A 19,978-nucleotide genomic window follows, 5' to 3' on the forward strand; every position below is an offset into this window, starting at 1 on the left:
GTCCATCCATCCATCCACCATTCTGTCCATCATTCCATCCATCCATCCATCATTCCACCCAATATTCCATCATTCCGTCCATCCATCCATCCATCCAGCATTCTGTCCATCATTCCATCCATCCATCCACCATTCCGTCCATCATTCCACCCAACATTCCATCATTCCGTCCATCCATCCATCATTCCACCCAACATTCCATCATTCCGTCCATCCATCCATCCATCCACCAGTCTGTCCATCATTCCATCCATCCATCCATCCATCATTCCACCCATACCATCATTCCGTCCATCCATCCATCCATCCATCATTCCACCCATACCATCATTCCGTCCATCCATCCATCCACCATTCTGTCCATCATTCCATCCATCCATCCATCATTCCACCCAATATTCCATCATTCCGTCCATCCATCCATCCATCCAGCATTCTGTCCATCATTCCATCCATCCATCCATCATTCCACCCAACATTCCATCCATCCATTCCATCCATCCATCATATCCATCCATTCCGTCCATCATTCCACCCAACATTCCATCCATCCATCCATTCCATCCATCCACCATTCCGTCCACCATTCCACCCAACATTCCGTCCACCATTCCACCCAACATTCCATCCACCATTCCATCCATCCATTCCATCCATTATTCCACCCAACACTCTATCCATCCATACATCCATTCCGTCAATCATTCCACCCAACATTCCATCCACCATTCCATCCATCCATTCCATCTATTATTCCACCCAACACTCTATCCATCCATTCCATACATCCATTCCGTCCATCAGTCCACCCAACATTCCATCCATCCACCATTCCGTCCATCCATTCATTCCGTCCATCCATTCATTCCGTCCATCCATCCATCATTCTATCCATCCATCCATTCCCTCCATCATTCCGTCCATCCATCCACCATTCCATCCATCCACCATTCCATCCATTTATTCTGTCCATCATTTCATCCATCATTCCGTCCGTCCCATATTTTGCTACATTTATACCCGTTTTTCACCGTGAAGACATAGCAATAGTAGCTGGCATGCCACTAAATTACAAACATATATTTATGTGCAAATTGTTTTGATATTGAGTTCAGAATGTTTTAGACATGCAGTCTTACTCAAAATGTCAGGGAATGGCATAAACAGTCAAAATGAATGTGTAGTTATCTGTGTTGTACTACTTTTGTGTGCTTTCTTTGAATTGTAAGTATGTAAAGTCCATTAACATCTTGTTTGATGTTCAATTCATATTCATAATCATGATTTGAAAGGGGTAAGTTCTGTATTTTGCTCAACTCTGATGTTCCAGCACAATGAACATTTGATAGATGGCATAGTGAGTATTTCTAACACACACACACACACACACACACACAGAGAGAGAGAGAGAGAGAGAAAGAAAGAGTACAAACTGGGAAACAAAGAATTAGATGTCAAAGAGGAGAGAGAGAGAGAGAGAGAGAGAGAGAGAGAGAGAGAGAGAGAGAGAGAGAGAGAGAGAGAGAGAGAGGTGAATATAAAGGTGGATGCTGCGCACTCAGCGAGTACAGAAAGAGACTGTAATGAAAGCGAGAGTAAAACAGGAATATTAAGGCAATAGCGCAGGGAATCAGGAGTGATGGAGGAAGGAGAGGGAGAGGGACTGCAAACTTTAGCTATAGTTCTGCTGCTGTGTGGAGCTCTGAAACTCCTGCACACACTCGGACTCATCAGCACTGAGGGTGAGTCTCACACACATCTCACTCATGACATCCAGGGAGATCGACAGTTTTATCAGATGTGTCTTCGGGCTTAATGTGATTCAAACAGACGTCTGATAATGAATGTGTGCCACGTTTGATATTTGCTGAATCAGATTTTTAACCTCTGCCAGAAAGTCGCATTATTCACACTGTAATTCTTCTGTGGAAAAAAGGAATTTCAAAAGAGAGAAACGTTCATCATAATCATGTTTATAGCAAACCGGGAAAATGCTTTAGACTTGCACTGAAAAAAAAAAAAATGTTGCAGGATTTGTTTTATTTACAGATTATGTAAATTAAAAAAATTCTATATAGTTTTTGGAAATTAATTTCAGTGCTTAATCACTGAAACAAAATTGGTGTAGAAACAATTTTCACTCAGAATTTGTCAGTCAATTTCACAAATAATTACAAAGAAATGGCAAGTAACGCATTGAAATAAACATGAATTTTGAAGTAGAGAGATGTACTCCAATAACCTTATTTAGAATGACAAATACTTTTTTTAAGCTGTGTGTGTTCTTGCAGAATTGTGTATTTGTGTGTGTGTGTGTGTGTGTGTTAGAGAGAGTGCAGTACTGTAATATGACACTGCTAAATGACATTGAACAGCAGTGAGAGCCTCAGGCACATGACCTTTGACCTCACCTGTGTGTGTCCTTCAGTGCTTTAACACACACACACACACACACGTTGTGTTTCATGTTTTATGGGACTTTCCATAGACACAATGGTGTTTATACTGTATAAACACTGTATATTCTCTCCCCTTACACACACACACACACACACTAACCCTACCCCTAAACCTACTCATCACACACACACACACACACACACACACACACTAACCCTACCCCTAAACCTACCCATCACACACACACTAACCCTACCCCTAAACCTACTCATCACACACACACACACACACACACACACACACACTAACCCTACCCCTAAACCTACTCATCACACACACACACACACACACACACACACACTAACCCTACTCCTAAACCTACTCATCACACACAACTTTCTGCATTTTTACATTTTCAAAAAAACTCATTCTCTATGATTAATAAACGTTTCCTTATGGGGACCAAAATATTTCCCCACAAGGACAAGGATTTCGGATATTGCCATCTTTGAGGGGACCAGGACACACACACACACACACACACATCCTGTGTCCGTCCTTATGTATGATGATCAACATGCCAGAAAGATCATATTCATATTTCAAACTGTATGTCTGTTTGTTTTTCTCACTTTAGTTCAGTTGAGCTTTGATTGTTGTGACTCTTTTTATTCTTGTTACTATTTTATTACATCAAGTTTAGCTAAATTAATATGAGAAATGTAATGTTGGCTTGGCAACTAGCTGAAATACGTTAATATATATATATATATATATATATATATATATATATATGATTTAACTTCTGTTATCGTTTTATTTCAAGTAACAAAAATGTTTTTTGTTTTTAAATAAAATAAAAATACATAGGTAAACATACTGAAAGACATTTTGAAAGGCCAAATTGCTTGTGATGTCTCCCATTGATGATGTCATTGCCTCTGCTAAATGAATGAATAAATGTAAAGGAAGTGATCTTTTCGAATGCTGTGAATGTCAAACGTGTGTTTTGCTGCGGTGTCGTCATCTTTAACACACATGGGAGTTCCTCTGCTTCTGAAACCACATGATTCAGAGATCTCTCGCTGTGTGTTATTTCGCTGTAGCATTAGCATTACACTAGCATTCGAGAGGGCGGTGTCGCGAAGATGTTCTAATGTTGATCAAATAAGTCTCTTCTGCTCACCAAGGCTGCATATTTGATCAAAAATTTATGTAAAAACAGTTGTATATTAATATATTATTACAATTTAAAATCACTGTTTTCTATGTGAATATATATTAAAGTGTAATTTATTCCTGTGATCAAAGCTGAATTTTCAGCATCATTACTTCAGTCTTCAGTGTCACATGATCCTTCAGAAATCATAATAATATGATGATTTGCTGCTCAAAAAAATTTATAATTATTATCAATGTTGAAAACAGTTGTGCTGTTTATAAATCTTTATAAATCTGTTTATATAATATAAATCTTTTGTAACATTATTAATGTCTTTACTGTATATTTTGATCAATTTAATGCATACTTGCTCAATGCAAGTATTAAATACTTTAAAAAAAAAAGAAGATCTTACTGACCCCAAACTTATGATCGGTAATATATGTCAATCAAAATACTAAACAGTAAGATGCAGAGGTAAAATAGATGAAGTATTGGATGTTTGTCTATTTTTGTATGTTTATTTGTATATTTCATGGATCTGTAAAAATATATTTTTTAATAGGTAACTAAATTACATGGTACTGTTATTTTACATATTATTTTTCTGAGGTATTTACACTGTATATTGCATGTATTATTAACATGATTTTATGTAAAAGAGTATATATATATATTTTTTTTAAATGTTTAACCATGTAATTGATTTAATTTACTTTATTTTATTTGTATATGCTGTTTCACTGTTAAATGCATCATATGCCAAGGAAATATAATGGATTGCACATGTTTTATTGTCCATGTTTTAATCTGTGTGTGTGTGTAGATAGGGTGTGTGATGATCTGGAGCTGTCTGTGGTGTGTCATCGTCCAGAGGCTTTGGACCTGCTGGAGGCTCAATCAAACTTCAACAGGAAAGAGCTGCAAGTGCTGTACAGAGGCTTTAAAAACGTATGCAAGCTCACACACACACACACACACTCACACGTAGATGTGTTTTCCTGATGGACTGCTGTGACAATCAAATTTACACACATTTTCCCCTTTGTTTCTCAGGAATGTCCCAGTGGCGTGGTCAACGAGGAGACGTTCAAACAGATCTACTCGCAGTTCTTTCCTCACGGGGGTCAGTGTGTGTTTGCAGTTCATCTCTCCATTTCTTTCATCCGTTTCACTTGAGACGGGCCAGGAATGAACGGGGGCAAAAATGCCACCAAAATAATTATAAAATCCCCCTAAATGTAATATACGGGGCAAAAAATTTCTCTGTGTGAGGTCTGGTTTTTAGCATTTAGAAAGGATTATATCTAGTTAAGCAATACCACACGAGCAAGAGTGCGGTTTTCCCGAATATCAGCACGATTGCATATCGATTTTATACAATAGTTCAACAAACAAGAAGTTAATATTACGTGACTTCCATTTTAGATGCAGAATATTAACAATGAAAATTGTTCCAAACGAATCCACCATAATCATTGCACGTCTCTGATGTTTTGTTACTCAATGAATCCACGTTTTTGAATGAATCGTTGTCTAAGGAATGATTCAATGACTCTTTCATAAAGAGTTGCTGCATCTGAAATCGCATGCTTCCCTACTATTTGTACTTCTATATTAGTTTAACTAATGTAAATGACCTAATGTTAACAAATGGAACCTTGTTGCATTAGCGTTTTAGTTAACGATGATAACCCTGGTAGAGATACATTTCCTTAGCTTACTATAAAAAACATACTCATGTGTTAATGTGTGTTCAGGGTTCATAAAAATGTCAATTTTAGGTCTTAAAAGCCTTGTTTACACCTGGTATTAAGATGCGTTTTGGTCGATCGGATCACAAGTAGACGAGGGTCACATTCCCGTTTACACCTGGTGTTTTAATCCGTCTCTTCTGTCCACTTTCAACCACTTCGAGGGGAGTGTCTATGGGCGGGTAAATCTATGGGCTTTTTCAGATCTGTCCATCTAATGGATGAAATAAGCTCACGCAATTTACACATGAACACGACCGGAGACACAGAGAAACACACAGAGAACATCAGCTTTAGCTTCTGCTCTGACAGCCTCAACACCAGCCGAACGCTGTGAGTGTGTGTTAGACATCAGGGATGATGAGAGAACATTGTGCTTGGGATGTTTTCCATCTTCTAACCAAACTTTGGTCTCCAGTCGACAAAGTGTAAATCCCGTCTGGCTAGAGCGTTTCCCATAATGTTTAAGCATTAGTATGTGGAGAACAGACGGTCTTTAGTGGCTGTTTGAACACATTCGACCACATGAGCGTTTACACTGCGAAAACAATCCGGTCGAATGTGTTTTCAACTCCCTCTGGAAGTGGACGAAAGTGGACAAGCTCAAAACGTTTTAGACCCCGTTTACGTCTGTATTTAGTGTCGTCCACTTGTGACCCGATCAACCAAAAGGCATCTTATTAATACCAGGTGTAAACGTGGCCAAAAAGTCTTAAATAATATACAATAAGTTCATTATAATTTCTAAAGGCCTTAAATTTGGGGACGGTTTAAAGGCTGAAATGTGAGGTTTACAGTATTATTATATAAAACTTAGTTTTTTTGAACTGTAATGTTGTTTAAATCAGTCATTTTACTGTTAATATATTAATATATAGATATTGCTCTATCAAAATGCGGTAGACCCCATAAAGGTCTCAGAAAAGTCTTACATTTGTTTTAAAAACCCTGCTGATTCTCTCTCTCTCTCTCTCTCTCTCTCTCTCTCTCTCTCTCTCTCTCTCTCTCTCTCTCTCTCTCTCTCTCTCTCTCTCTCTCTCTCTCTCTCTCTCTCTCTCTCTCTCTCTCTCTCTCTCTCTCTGTGTGTGTGTGTGTGTGTGTGTGTGTGTGTGTGTATTCTCTCTGCAGACGCCAGCACATACGCACATTACCTGTTCAACGCCTTTGACTCTTCCCAAAGCGGATCAATCAAATTTGAGGTGAAATTTCCCTCTATTCATTCATGTTCTTCACCAACTTCGTTTCTTCTATTTGTTATTTTCATTTCTGTGTCAGCACGGCGTTTTCGTTTGTGTCGTTAATGAGAAATCCCTCCTATCGGCCCATTGTTTCTTTCTCTTCGTCAGGACTTTGTAACGGCTCTGTCCATCTTGTTGAGAGGAACAACAACAGAGAAGTTACAGTGGACCTTCAACCTGTACGACATTAACAAAGATGGTTACATTAATAAAGAGGTGTGTTTGATCATACACTTCTACCGTATTTTCTGGAATAGTATAAGTCATGTTTTTTTTTTTAAATCATCTGTAATGTTTTGTGACTTATATTCCAAAGTAACAGTATATAAAGCAAGTCCGTCACGCAAAACAGTTGATTTCCCACACGCTGGTAGTTTCAGTTTTGATTTAAATTCATTTAAGTTTGATGTCGATATTTGTTTATGCTGATATTTATATGGACAAAAAGTAAGATGAAATTCTGATGCTTGTAATGTAAATCAATGAGATCTTTATGACAGTATAGAAGACTAGATACATAAAATGCATATGAATATCAGTCGCCGCTCTATATCTGACAATAATATGTCTTTAGTAAGATGATATTCAAATGATCAATGCTCTGTAGTTTTAAAACATATAATGCAATACAATGATGATTGAGAGATGAACAAATAAACCTGATGATCATATTTAATGCTCACATTTTAACATGATTTTTCTAAAAATGACGTATGGATAATTAAGTAAACCTACAGAAAGTGCTCATCTTGAAATATCACTAACAATAGAAAGTAATTTTTTATGTTTACTTAATAAAAATCAGTGCAGATTTCACAGCAGAAAGACACGTGAAGCACGAGCTGAGGAGGACGTTTGTACAATTACACTAAAAGACTTTTAATTGCTAAAGTTGTTTAAACTATCATTCAGACGACAGAAGGACTGGAGGAGTGTGTGTGCGACAGGTTTTTCAGTTTTGATCATGTTGAGGCCTTAGAAATGTGCACGTCAAATATGATCCATCAGGCTTTATAGGGTTAAATTTAAAGGATTTGTTGTTGAGTGACAGAAACTGAAATGCATGTTATCAGTGTTTTATGTAAACATTATTTTGTGCACTTCTGAATGTCATAATAAAATGGGACTTATCTGTGTTTTTTTTTCCTCTCAAGAGTGCAACTTATGTAACCTAAAATACTGTAGTCAAGAGTTTGGACACATCTATTCATTCTATTCGACTATTTTCCACATTTTAGCACAATAGTACAATTATTTAAACACTGAAAGAACACATCGGAAGGTTTTTAGAATAATAAATGAATTTGTTTTTTGTTTCTAGGAGATGACCGATATAGTGAAAGCCATATATGACATGATGGGCCGCTTCACGTATCCCGCTCTGAAGACCGACACCACCAAACAGCACGTGGATGCTTTCTTCCAGGTCAGACCCTGATAGTGCACCTTAAACATTATCACATACTGTGGGACTGCTGAATGCTTGAATCTGATTGGTTGATGAACGATGTGCAGTTATTTTCAGGGAAACTCACGGCTAAAGTAGTTCCAGCAAGTCTTGACCGCATTACAGTTTCATATCACTCCGCCAAATGACTTCAGTTATTTCAAAGGTCTTTACAGCCGACAACAGCAAAGGATACAAAACCCACAACGACACTGACCAATCAAATAAATATAGTAAACAATAGGATAAAAACGACAAATTAGTTCAATGTTTTTTTGCCACAAAATTACATTTTATTATGTACAGAAAGCACATACTCTCTACCGCTCAAACACACACACACACACACACACAGGTGAAACTCGAAAAATTAGAATATCGTGCAAAAGTTCATTTATTTCAGTAATTCAACTTAAAAGGTGAAACTAATATATTATATAGACGCATTACATGCAAAGTGAGATATTCCAAGCCTTTATTTGTTATAATGTTGATGATTATGGATTACAGCTTATGAAAACCCCAAATTCAAAATTAGAATATTGTGAAAAGGTTTTCATATCTGTAATCCATAATTATCAAAATTATAACAAATAAAGGCTTGAAATATCTCACTTTGCATTAGGGGTGTAACGATACACGTATTCGTATTGAACCGTTCGTTGGACCATTTTTCCTGCCGGCCAAAATTTAGTTATTTCAAATGTAGGCGCGTCACGTGTGGCAAGCGCACTCATAATGTAATAAACGCTGGCGTGACCACAACATTTCCCAACATCAAATGGCAAATGTAATGTAAGCGGAACGAAACCACTCGTTATTGTGTGGTTGACGGACCGTTTATCAGTTTGGACCAATGCAGCGCGAGCCGATCTTCATCATCAGCACTGTTACTACACAGCGGAGTCCAGTAAAGAAAGCATTTGAGTTCGCCACTGAAGTAATAACATCGCTGTGAGATCTAGTGAGAAACATTCACATGTCTCCGTTATTAACGGATCAAACAGCGCTGACGTGGAAACCAGGAAGAAACATTGAGCCATGAATGAGCTATCCAGTGTCCACAGATCAGCAACATCACCATGGGTTTACTGTAGTAACACTACTAACTGTAACCATGGGAGTGTGGCAGGAACAGTCGGCTATAATGCTTTCAAGTAACATCACGTCGGTTTTATTTTGACATTATGAATACAATTGCTGCCCTCAAATGTTAATCTGAACTAAAATAAACCTTCGTTTATAACTAGCTACTACAATAATACATTTCATTTTGTCCAAGGAGCGGTTTTGTTTTATCAGCTCCTAAGAAAAGTCAAGTATAGCTCCATCATTGCTTAAAGTTAAAAAATATCATACTTTACGATGTTAGATTTAATAAAAATATCATTAAAATTTCTCTGGCATTTCTTTCTATTTGCCCCTATCGGAAACGTACCGAACCGAACCGAACCGTGACACAAGTGTATCGTATCGAACCGAACCGGGAATTTTGTGAACCGTTACACCCCTACTTTGCATGTAATGAGTCTATATAATATTTCACCTTTTAAGTTGAATTACTGAAATAAATGAACTTTTTCACCTGTACAGTACGGACACACACGCGCTGCTCTGATGATTTTATCAGTGGAATAGTTTAGCATCTTAAAAGCTACATGACTTTTCTCTCTAGCGAGGAAATAACAGTGCTGTTCTTGAAGCAGATCAACTTACAGTTTCACTATTAGTAGAGATGAACAGACTCTGGTAATTCACACACGCTTAAAGGAGAACTCCGGCGCAAAATGAACCTTTGGTCTAATAAAACATTGGTACCTTGTCAACCGTTATCTGAGATTTGTTTTCATGATAATCGAATGTAAAGAGTTTTATCTCTAAAAACTGTTTAGCGTATAACGCTAGTAATGGGGGCATATAATAAGTAAAAAGAAATCGCTAGTTTATACCACTAACAAGGCTCAAAATAGCCCCACACGAACACAGTAACATAATGAGTGTCCCTACATGCAAAATGAAGCATTGAGAACTGTGTAAGTGTACAGACCGTTTAATAAGAAGATATTTTATGAAGACAGTCCACTTCGTGTATACAGACAGGAGCCATCTTTGGAAAACAGACTCGACTAATCAAACCACGAACGCCATTCATACAGTTCAGAAGTTCACTGAACTTCATACAGTTCAGCTCACTTAGCACGTCGTTCGTGGTTTGATTAGTCAAGACTGTTTTCCAAAGATGGCTCCTGTCTGTATACACGAAGTGGACTGTCTTCATAAAATATCTTCTTATTAAACGGTCTGTACACTTACACAGTTCTCAATGCTTCGTTTTGCATGTAGGGACACTCATTATGTTACTGTGTTCGTGTGGGGCTATTTTGAGTCTTGTTAGTGGTATTAACTAGCGATTTCTTTTTACTTATTATATGCCCCCATTACTAGCGTTATACGCTAAACAGTTTTTAGAGATAAAACTCTTTACACTCGATTATCATGAAAACAAATCTCAGAGAACGGTTGACTAGGTACCAATGTTTTATTAGACCAAAGGTTCATTTTGCGGCGGAGTTCTCCTTTAATCTCTCTCTCTCTCTCTCTCTCTCTCTCTCTCTCTCTCTCTCTCTCTCTCTCTCTCTCTCTCTCACTAATAACTGCATTAATAACTGCAATAATAAATAGAACAAGGAAGAACAGAATAGAAAATAGGGGTGGTCAGGAGATTAAAACCTTATTTAAAGCTTTTATCAAGTCAAGAATTGTTGTGGACTTTAAGTACTATAAAGCAATGAATGATATAGAAACTTTTAAATTACAGTGGTGTTACGATTCTATTTTTTGTACGGTTGTGGAGGAGGAGTTATTTTTTTAACTTGTGTGGATTTGAAATTGGTGTAATATTTATTATTTTGATATAATGATTGAATAAAGTTTGCTATTAAAACAAAAAAAAACTCTCTCTCTCTCTCTCTCTCTCTCTCTCTTGCAGAAAATGGACAAGAACAGAGATGGAGTCGTCACTCTTGATGAGTTTATCCTCTCCTGTCAAGAGGTACCTGTTCACAATAGCATACAAAATTAGTATGCATAGAATAACCGAATGACTCGTCCATCTGCAAAAAATGTGCGGTATACAAGCAGAGCACAGTGCATTGAATACTGTGACCCACAATGCAAAGCACTGTTGCTTTTAACATCTTTTTCTTCACTCGTTATTAGATCAGACTATTGAAAGTGAAGACATTTTAAATGTCTTTAAAAAATGTATTTCTAAGATTATCATTGGACGCCTCTCGCTGCATTAAACATAACTATGAAACTGTGTAGCATTTCTTTAGTTGCATACTATATATTTTTTTAAAGAATACAGAATATAGTGTGCAGGAAGCAGTGCACAAGTATCCGTTCCAATCATAGCTGTCACTTTCTTCCTCTCTTAAATGTAAGCAGGGTCCTCTAGTGTCAGCGAGTGAGTACTGACAGCGGTTCAATTCTATATTAAAGTAGCAAAAAACTAAAAATCCTCTACATGAGTAACAACAAATAACAGACTCTTCCTTTTGCTTATTTGGGACATTATTCCATGTTGCTTAGTCATGAATCATTTATTTTTATGTTGCTTTGTCAATTATTTAATTTCACTGGCCACTGATAGTCATGCAAATAAATCTATGGATTGATTGATTATTTATTTTTATATTTAGTTATTTAATTAACATTTTTATATATTTTTATTATCCCCTTATTTATTTTTATTTCCTTCTTTTATTATTATTATTGTTTTAAATATTTTTTTGTATTAGTTAATTAAATTACTTGCATAAAATAAATATAACTTATTATAAGAAGTATTAATAAAATAAAAATTATAAATAAATAGTCCATTCGTACCATCCAGCCCTATTTAAGTTTATAAAATCTTTTGTGGCAGGGTTATTACAGTTTTGAAAAAAACTTTTATTTCAATACTTTAGTTGAATAGGCCACTCCTGACTAACTCAAGTTTTTGTCAAAGTGGTGAAGATGCTTTTATGTTAGAGATGTTTTCACCAGACATTTACAGTTTTTATCTTCCCAAAATGAATTCTTAGTTTTATATTTTTGTATTATTTTGCTACTTTTCATTCGTTACATCACAGCACCACCAGTTGTTTTATGGCGACACACTTTCTTAAAAAAAAACCCCACTGACCTCTGATTGGCTGTTTCACATGTCACTCAGACGCTGCTTCTCGTCTGATTGGCTGTTTCACATGTCACTCAGACGCTGCTTCTCCTCTGATTGGCTGTTTGTTTGTTTCACTAGATAGTCTAAAGACAGACTTTCTCTTCTTTTGCCTTTGCCTTTTGCAATGTGTTTGTGTTCCTTCCTCTCTGTCTCTTCCTCGTATTTCTTTAGCCGTCTCTCATGAAATTGTTCTTTCTTTCTCTTTCTTCTGTTCATATTTTGTCTCTTCAGGATGAAAACATCATGCGATCATTGCAGCTCTTTGAGAATGTGATATAGAGCCAGAGGAAGAGGAGGATGAAGGGCGGAAAAGGGAAATTAGTCAGAGAAAGAAACCAATGAACTCTTGAATCTGACCAGTTTTCTGTTAGAAATAACTTTTACCCCATCAACACGGTAATTCTGGAAGTGTGACAGATGTCAGACAGCGGCTCAATGCTTCACGTGCCGGAAAACCGACAGGTCTTTTTTGAACCCCCGGTGTTTGACCTCGTTCTGTTGCAGATGTGAGAATTATGTCTATAACCTAAAAAAGGAAGTAGTTAAAAGAGCATGTGAGTAATTGTGTGTCAAAGCCGTGTTCACAAAGGCCCAGCGGGTTTCCAAGTGGTCCTGTAAAACCCCATAAACTCTTCCCATTTTGATTTGAAAATATGTCACTGATGTTTGAGCTTTTTAACCAGTTGTCCATGGTGGATTTTGGGTGTGTAACATCTGATACACTCGACCTGTGATCTGATGATTCTCCAAAAGATGTCCGTCATTTAGCTAGATATGTTCTAATCCAGTAGTATAACCAGTGTCTCAGTGGTTTTCTTATGAACCGACCAGTCTTTAACTGGCTTTCTGCAGAAGTCTGTGACCCGTCCCGACATTAACGGCAGTGTTTTTGACAGTATTCATGCTCGTGCATCGTGTCACCCCGTGTCTGATCATCACTGCTCGATCTGATGTGTGTGTTCATGTCCATTATTTCTGATAGTCTCATCACTTGTACCCGTCTCTGTTGGCTTAGCTCCGCCTACTGGAAGATCTGCTTTCTGATTGGTCTGTTTGTCCGTCAGAATCACGACATCATGCCCAGGTCACATTTCACCCCAGTATCCTCATTTATTTAAATATGCAAATTTCTTATTTTTCTTTTTCTTTTGGGGTGAAATATGACTAATTGGCTTTGTGCAGTTGGCAATGAAGATTTTGATTGACAGGTGCCATAGCAAACTTTAGCAGTCACTATATTTGTTGGTGTGTTTAACTTCTATTTATATAAAAAACTCTTTTTTTTTATTTACTGAGTGAAAGCTGTGAATTGCCAAAACTTAGTACTGTTTTATACAGCCATGATGCCACCTTACTGTGAAGAGAGAGCAAGAAAAAAAGCATAATAATGAAATAAATTAATTAATATAACTGTGATTGATTAGTCCTGACAGACATGATGTTTAAACTCATGAACAGCATTCAAAATACATTTTACTTTGTAATCTAGCTGATGTATATCTGAGCAAAACTGAATATTAAAAACATGTAGGGACGACAAAACTAACTTTAGCTGGACAATAACTTTATTCTAGAGCTGCTGTAAAGCCAACCAATCTCTGTTACTGTAATTCACTATCATCACTGTACAGCCGCTTTGAAACAATCTATATTGTTAAAAGCGCTGTATAAATGAAGGGGACTTGACTTGGCGGGACCCGATTTAAAGCCGGCATTATATACACAGTACCGGTCATAGTTTGGAAACATTACTATTTTTAATGATTTTAAAAGAAGTCTCGGGGAAAAAAAACAGTAATATTGTTTAATATTATTAGAATTTTAATTTATAACTTTACAACTTTAAAATATAATTTATCTCTGTGATCAAAGCTGAATTATCAGCATCATTACTCCAGTCTTCAGTGTCACATGATCCTTCAGAAATCATGAATAATATGAGGATTTATTATCAATGTTGGAAACTGCTTAATATTATTATTTTTTTTAACCTGTGATACCATTTTCTGGATTCATTGATAAATAAACAGTCAAAAAGAGCCACATTTATTCAAAAAAGAAATCTTTTCTAACAATTTAAATCTTTACTATCACTTTGAATCAATTTAACACATCCTTGACGAATAAAAGAATGAATTTCTTTCAAAAAAAGAAAGAAAAAGAAACGACTGGAACAGTAGTGTATTATTGTTACACAAGATTTCTATTTTAAATAAATACTGTATATATATATAATATTTATATATAAATTTAAATGCATAAGAATTTATATATATAAAGAGAAAATATGAGATATAATTGAGATTTCATTAAAGTAGCTCTTAAAAATGTGAACAAATCCGTTAGTGCCAGGAAACTGAAACCAAAGTGTTGAAAGTTAAACCTGTGTTTTTCACGGTCACAAACATTCCTGGCAGACTCTCTGATAACCTTAGTAATGCTTTTTTATTATCATTTCTGATCATTTGATCGTATTATGGTGTGTTTTTGAACAATCACTGTGCCGGTACAGCGTGATGAGTTTAAAATATACAGATTTATTACACTCATTGTATATTTTACACTCTGCAAAGTGGGCTTGTACACCCGGATTAGAAGCGGCAGTGTGTATATAAAGCTGAACGCGCTCCATGTGCCGGACAGAGCCGGTTATTCCCCATGAGACGGGTGACAGAGAGACAGACAGACGCTCAATCAGACAGACAGATTGAGGAGACGGGAAGCTTAAATATCCTCTTGTTGAAATGATGTATAAACTGTTTAACAATAAAATTTTCGATGCATAATGCTGATTGTTCAGTGTTATATTTACACACCATTGCTTTTCCGGGTCCAAACACGTCATCAACAACGACAAACATTATGCGGTAATGCATCGTCACCATAATAGCACAGAATAATTACAATACAGTACAATATTTTTTAGACTTTCTCACAGACATCATCATTTGAACAGTTCATATATTTACAGAGCTGTGATTCAGGTCGATTGCCAGTTAGTTTCTGGGAATGTTTCACCTTTTTTTCCCCTCCCAAGGCAGCATCTTCTGGGAACGCGTTTGCTCAGTGTCCATAACAATCACAGGGATAGTTCACTTTCCCACAAAATGAGCTTTGAGATTCACAAATGCTCCTCACTTATAAAATAGCCGGTCAAAAAGCCTTATGAATTTTCAGATACAGTGTTTCCTCCTCTTTCCCTTCTCAGTGTGCAGGACAGTGAGGGATCCGGAGGGATTTAAGCCAGTGTTGTGGTTTTCCCAGCTCTCTCCTGGGCCCAAGGCTGCAGGTTCTGGAGGGCGTAGAGGGAGGAGTTATGAACACACAGAGGATCCGACGACACTGATTCGCTCATGGACTTCTGGAGGGCGTCGGCCTGAAGCTGAAGCAGCATCCGATTGGCTTGCTGACGTCCCGCCTCTCTTTCCTCAGCTGTTTGCCTTCTAGAGATTTTGAAGATGCAAAATGTATATAAATCCAAATCATTCAGACAATTGATACAATTCTATACGAATTTTTTAATGTGATGTAACAATTAGCCGTTTTAGGGTCAAAGTGTCAGAACATCTCAAATGTAAAACATTTCCCCCCCCAGTAAAATCAATGTTATATAATTTTGCTCAATAATATTTTTGGTAACACATGCAACTAACCCTAAACCAAACCCTAACCCTATAGTAAGTACATGTAGTTAATTATTATTGCTCAGTACTTAAATGTACTACACTAACAATTACACCTTAAAAAAAAGTTTTTTTTTACATATTTTGAGGGACTTTTATGGTACTAAGTAATATTTATGCAATATTTATGGTCATTTTTAATTATTAACTCCTTCATTGCTGTGCGCTTTTTTCTCCTCTGCATCCTGGCTGATTTGAAGTTTTCATTTCCCGTTTATTTCTATATGGCATTTCGGCTGCACTCTAATTTACAGTATATGCACTTACAGTGTACTTACCTGAGAAAGTACTGGTTAATATAAGGGGTTACACTTTATTTTAAGGTGTCATTGTTACAGTGTAATTATATATTGAGGTACTGAGTATTAATTAACACATGTACTTATGTGGTAGGGTTAGTTGTAGTTATGCATATTTTACTGTTATTACTATGGTAAGTAGTAAGTATGTAACAAGGACACTGTCAAATAAAGTGTTACCATAAAGTGCTAACGGCATTTCTATTTAACTTTCGAAACATGTCCATGATTTGTTTTGTTATGTTCACATGGCACGTGCCACAAAAGTGACCGAGGAGCACAACAACAACAACAAAAAAGATTCTCCGGTGAATGTCCTTTTAATATTTCAAAGAATTATTCTTAATGATTTAATCCTAATCGAATACTAATAAAAAATAATTGAAATTTAAACTAAATTACATGAAAAAGGTGTAACGTCTTAATTCTAAATGTTCGTACATGGTGGACTTCTACATTTCCCAGCAAGGATTCAACAACTAAAACACGATGTTATTAGCGACGAGCTGCTAAAGCGTGCTGTGTGTTGCTCTGCACTCCTCCAGTCTCACCTCCACTTGGTCCTGCGGTTCTGGAACCAGGTCTTGACCTGCGCGTCCGTCATCTTCAGGCTCTTGGCGAGGCACGCGCGCTCCGCGGACGCGAGATACTTCTGCCTGTGGAAGCGCTTCTCCAGCTCGCAGATCTGCACGCGAGAGAACGACGTGCGGGGCTTTTTCCGTTTCGGGGGAGTTCGGTTCTGATACGGGTGACCGATCCGCCGGGTCACGGTGAACGGAATGAGAGCTGCGGGAAAAGTGTCATTTATCATGTTATTTTCATTTAGATTCTACTAAAAACAAACTCTGATAATGCAATTATTATAGGTGATTATTAACCCATGCTCTCTGAAATTATCTGGTTGACTCTGACTATTTGTTCGTTATACATAGGCTACTAAACCTATAGTTAACGAAACAATATTGAGAAAGATGATTTGTGTGCACCTTTGATTAGCCTATCATTTTTCCTTCCCAAAACAGCGGTTACACATGCACGAGCACCACAATATGGTCCCGATCACGGAGGTCATCACGTGCAATGACTAAAATAATTTTGTCAAAAAATAATTTAAACGTGGAATCCCTGAAACTTATACGTATGTTTGAAACAAAACACCTGTTTATAATTTTCAGGGTTATTAAAAATGATAAAATCAGTAGTTTATGAAGAGAAAATAGTGCAGCTATTTCTGAAGTGCGTATTAATGTTGATTAATTTGCTCAAAACATCGTGCATCTCAAAAGTGCACTATTGCTCCTGTATTATTATTATTTATATTATTCGGGCACAGAAATAACGTTTTACTTCAAATAGCATTTATCCCCGTTATGCATAACTTATCAAACTTAATTCAGCTTATTTTTTTTAAGTGTGTATTTAACCTTAACTATCTTAACTAAAACTGCTTTCGTATATTAACTTAATTGAAGAATTTTTGACACAGCCTAAATATACTTTTGGGCCAAATCAATTAATATTCTGGATTAACAATAAACATATTACAGCAACCAATCAAACCAATTTTTGGTTTTGAATATTTTTTATTGCTCTTTATTTTTTTGCATGTGTGCGTTTAAGAAAATAAATTATTCTGCATTTTATATGCTTATTTATTTAAATTATCGTTATAATTGACATTTGATTTATTGTAGGCTATACCCGTTGAAATAAAACAGTGTGGTTATTATTGCAATCAATGTCATATATTTTCAGGGTGATTTATAGTGAAAAGCTTGTTGTAATTTTGGAGGGGAAAGCTTTTTTCCTGAATTGTTTTCCTGAAACAACTGCGCAGGTCCAGCAGAGAGATCAGTGAAGCGTGTGGATCAATCCCAGCATCATCAGACTCAGAGATGTGTATCTTTTACCTGGCAGTCTGTCTTTAGGGAACCTGCGGTTATTGTCCATCCAGGGGAAACACAGCGCCGGTGCCGCGCTCAACATCGCCTGCGGCACCGCGGCAGCCAGAGGTCTGTGCGCCGGGACCCGAATCACTCCACCGGGCACCAGAGAGCCGCTCACCCCGTACACCCGCCCGCAGTCCTCCAGCGAGCCCGGGACTCCGGAGAGAGAGACGGGTATGGAGACATGAGGCGCAACGCTCGCCCTGGTTGGGCTTCTCAAGCGGCTGTTATCCACAGTGTTTCCACGGCTGCTCTCCGGGTCCAGAGAGCCCAGAATCTGGTCGATCCCGAATCGGATGGGTTCCTGGTTAGCTTTGGATGGCGGCTTTGGCTCGTTGAGCTCCGCGCGCTCCATAATTCCCAGTTGCGCAGCAGATTATGGCGGATTAAAACGAACGAAATCACGTTAGGTGCGGCGAAAATAATTGTAACTTAGTTTTAGTCTTGTCCATGGTCTCAGATGACGTTCCTCGTTTCTCTAATTCCTCGTTTGAACTCTGACAGGTCTCGCCACCGATGCGCCGCGCGTCAAACTGTCGAGTTTCCGCTCCGCCGCGCGTGCGAAACTCTTCAGCTCAAGTTTTCATTGGTCGACTGGACCGAGCCGTCATTATCTCTGTCTATTGGTTGACATTTAGGAACGTGAACTAGAGCCTCATTATGCTATTCAATCATGTCATCACACCAATTTCTGAAATGCGCATTTATTGAGGCTGAAAGATGTTGCTGCTAATTTATTTACAGAGGTCTCTCATTATGTGGAATTGCATTAGGACATTTTTACGCACAAACTTTGAATTTACTTTGCAGTGATGCAATCAAAATGAATCAACTATAGATTTGTATTTTCAGAAGGAAATAACAGCGTGTGCAAAGAATAGCTTTAGGTTAATGTTAAGTTCAGGTTTAATTTAGCAGTTTAAAAAAAATCTAAGCATATATTTGAGGATTCTCAAAACAACCAATCTTATATTCTGTTAATGAAAACATTGCAAATGATTGCAAAATCTTGCAATCTCCTTTCTTGTCCTGTCAGTTAAAAGTGGGTGTTTTTCTCCAGAAGGGATTCACTGAGATAAACGTGAAGGATTCATTGCGTTATCGATCGATCGCTCGGCGGAAATCGGAGAATGTCTGTGTTAAACACGAGCTCGGAGTTCGTCATCGCTAAACACAGTCCCGCTGCTCAGATGTAGCATTGATTTGTGCCATGCGTTGATTAATGTTCGAACCCTGCACGTGCAGCCAAATGCTCTCAGTTGCGCGTAATTTCATTCAGTAAAACTATCCCGCAACATTTCGCAACAGACCAATTCGATTTTATTACCTAAATGTCACCCAAACAATATCCATCATCAAATATGAGAAGTTCTGTGCCGGACCGCCGCGCGCACTGGCTGAGCTCTGCTGTTTGTGTGTGCGTGAGCGCGCAAAGCCTTTTAAATTGATGGGCAAATTCGTGTCCTCGCGCCGGGAAATGGAGTGTTTGCCGTGGGCAGGCTGTGGGCAGGACACGCGCAATGAAAGAGCCGTGAAGATTAAGTCAGTAATGCAGTTTAGAAGCAGGTGAAATGGACATAATCGGCCCCGGAACCCTCTGCACTGGCTCTTTAACCATCGAGAACAAATTACTAGACTTAGGCCTACTTTCTGTTTTATTGGTGATTTTTCCCCCCTCTAAATTCAAGGTGAATGTTATTTGCTTTGTAATTATTTTAATGCATTGATGAATGCATGGATATATTTGTATTTCGGAGGAGATTTATATATGTAAAAAAACGCAATCCAATTTAGATGTCATAAATTGTGCACTCCTACATC

The 19,978-nt window shown here is 37.5% G+C and overlaps 2 protein-coding genes and 1 long non-coding RNA gene across 8 annotated transcripts in view; 2 read left to right on the forward strand and 1 right to left on the reverse strand.

The window, feature by feature from the left end:
* The window catches only part of kcnip1a (Kv channel interacting protein 1 a), a 70,989-nt gene extending 55,466 nt beyond the window's left edge, over nt 1-15,523 (forward strand). For 4 of the 6 annotated variants that reach the window (XM_056265708.1, XM_056265707.1, XM_056265709.1 and 1 more), the window contains 7 exons: nt 4,389-4,513; nt 4,619-4,688; nt 6,445-6,515; nt 6,663-6,770; nt 7,876-7,980; nt 10,991-11,053; nt 12,461-12,601. In XM_056265708.1, coding sequence (XP_056121683.1) covers nt 4,389-4,513; nt 4,619-4,688; nt 6,445-6,515; nt 6,663-6,770; nt 7,876-7,980; nt 10,991-11,053; nt 12,461-12,508 — 590 coding nt within the window. In that variant the 3' untranslated portion in view covers nt 12,509-12,601. Of the gene's footprint in view, nt 1-1,624; nt 1,743-4,388; nt 4,514-4,618; nt 4,689-6,444; nt 6,516-6,662; nt 6,771-7,875; nt 7,981-10,990; nt 11,054-12,460; nt 12,602-15,437 lie in introns of those variants that run through there. The other 2 variants (XM_056265712.1, XM_056265711.1) reach the window with 2 other exon arrangements.
* LOC130100308 (uncharacterized) lies at nt 14,770-15,015 on the forward strand. Its single transcript, XR_008808849.1, has 2 exons — nt 14,770-14,861; nt 14,904-15,015. It is a non-coding gene; the product is annotated as an uncharacterized LOC130100308 (long non-coding RNA).
* Nucleotides 15,468-18,708, reverse strand: LOC130100306 (T-cell leukemia homeobox protein 3). The gene is made up of 3 exons (XM_056265706.1): nt 18,122-18,708; nt 16,763-16,997; nt 15,468-15,672 (listed from the first exon to the last, which is right to left on the reverse strand). Exons 1-3 carry the CDS (start codon nt 18,510-18,512, stop codon nt 15,468-15,470), a joined length of 831 nt encoding a protein of 276 aa, XP_056121681.1. The 5' UTR covers nt 18,513-18,708.
* Nucleotides 18,709-19,978: the final 1,270 nt, after the last annotated feature.

The sequence above is a fragment of the Rhinichthys klamathensis genome, unplaced genomic scaffold, assembly GCF_029890125.1.
Source record: "Rhinichthys klamathensis goyatoka isolate OS25496 unplaced genomic scaffold, OSU_Roscu_1.1 h1tg000238l_1, whole genome shotgun sequence".
NCBI classification, from domain to species: Eukaryota; Metazoa; Chordata; class Actinopteri; order Cypriniformes; family Leuciscidae; genus Rhinichthys; species Rhinichthys klamathensis.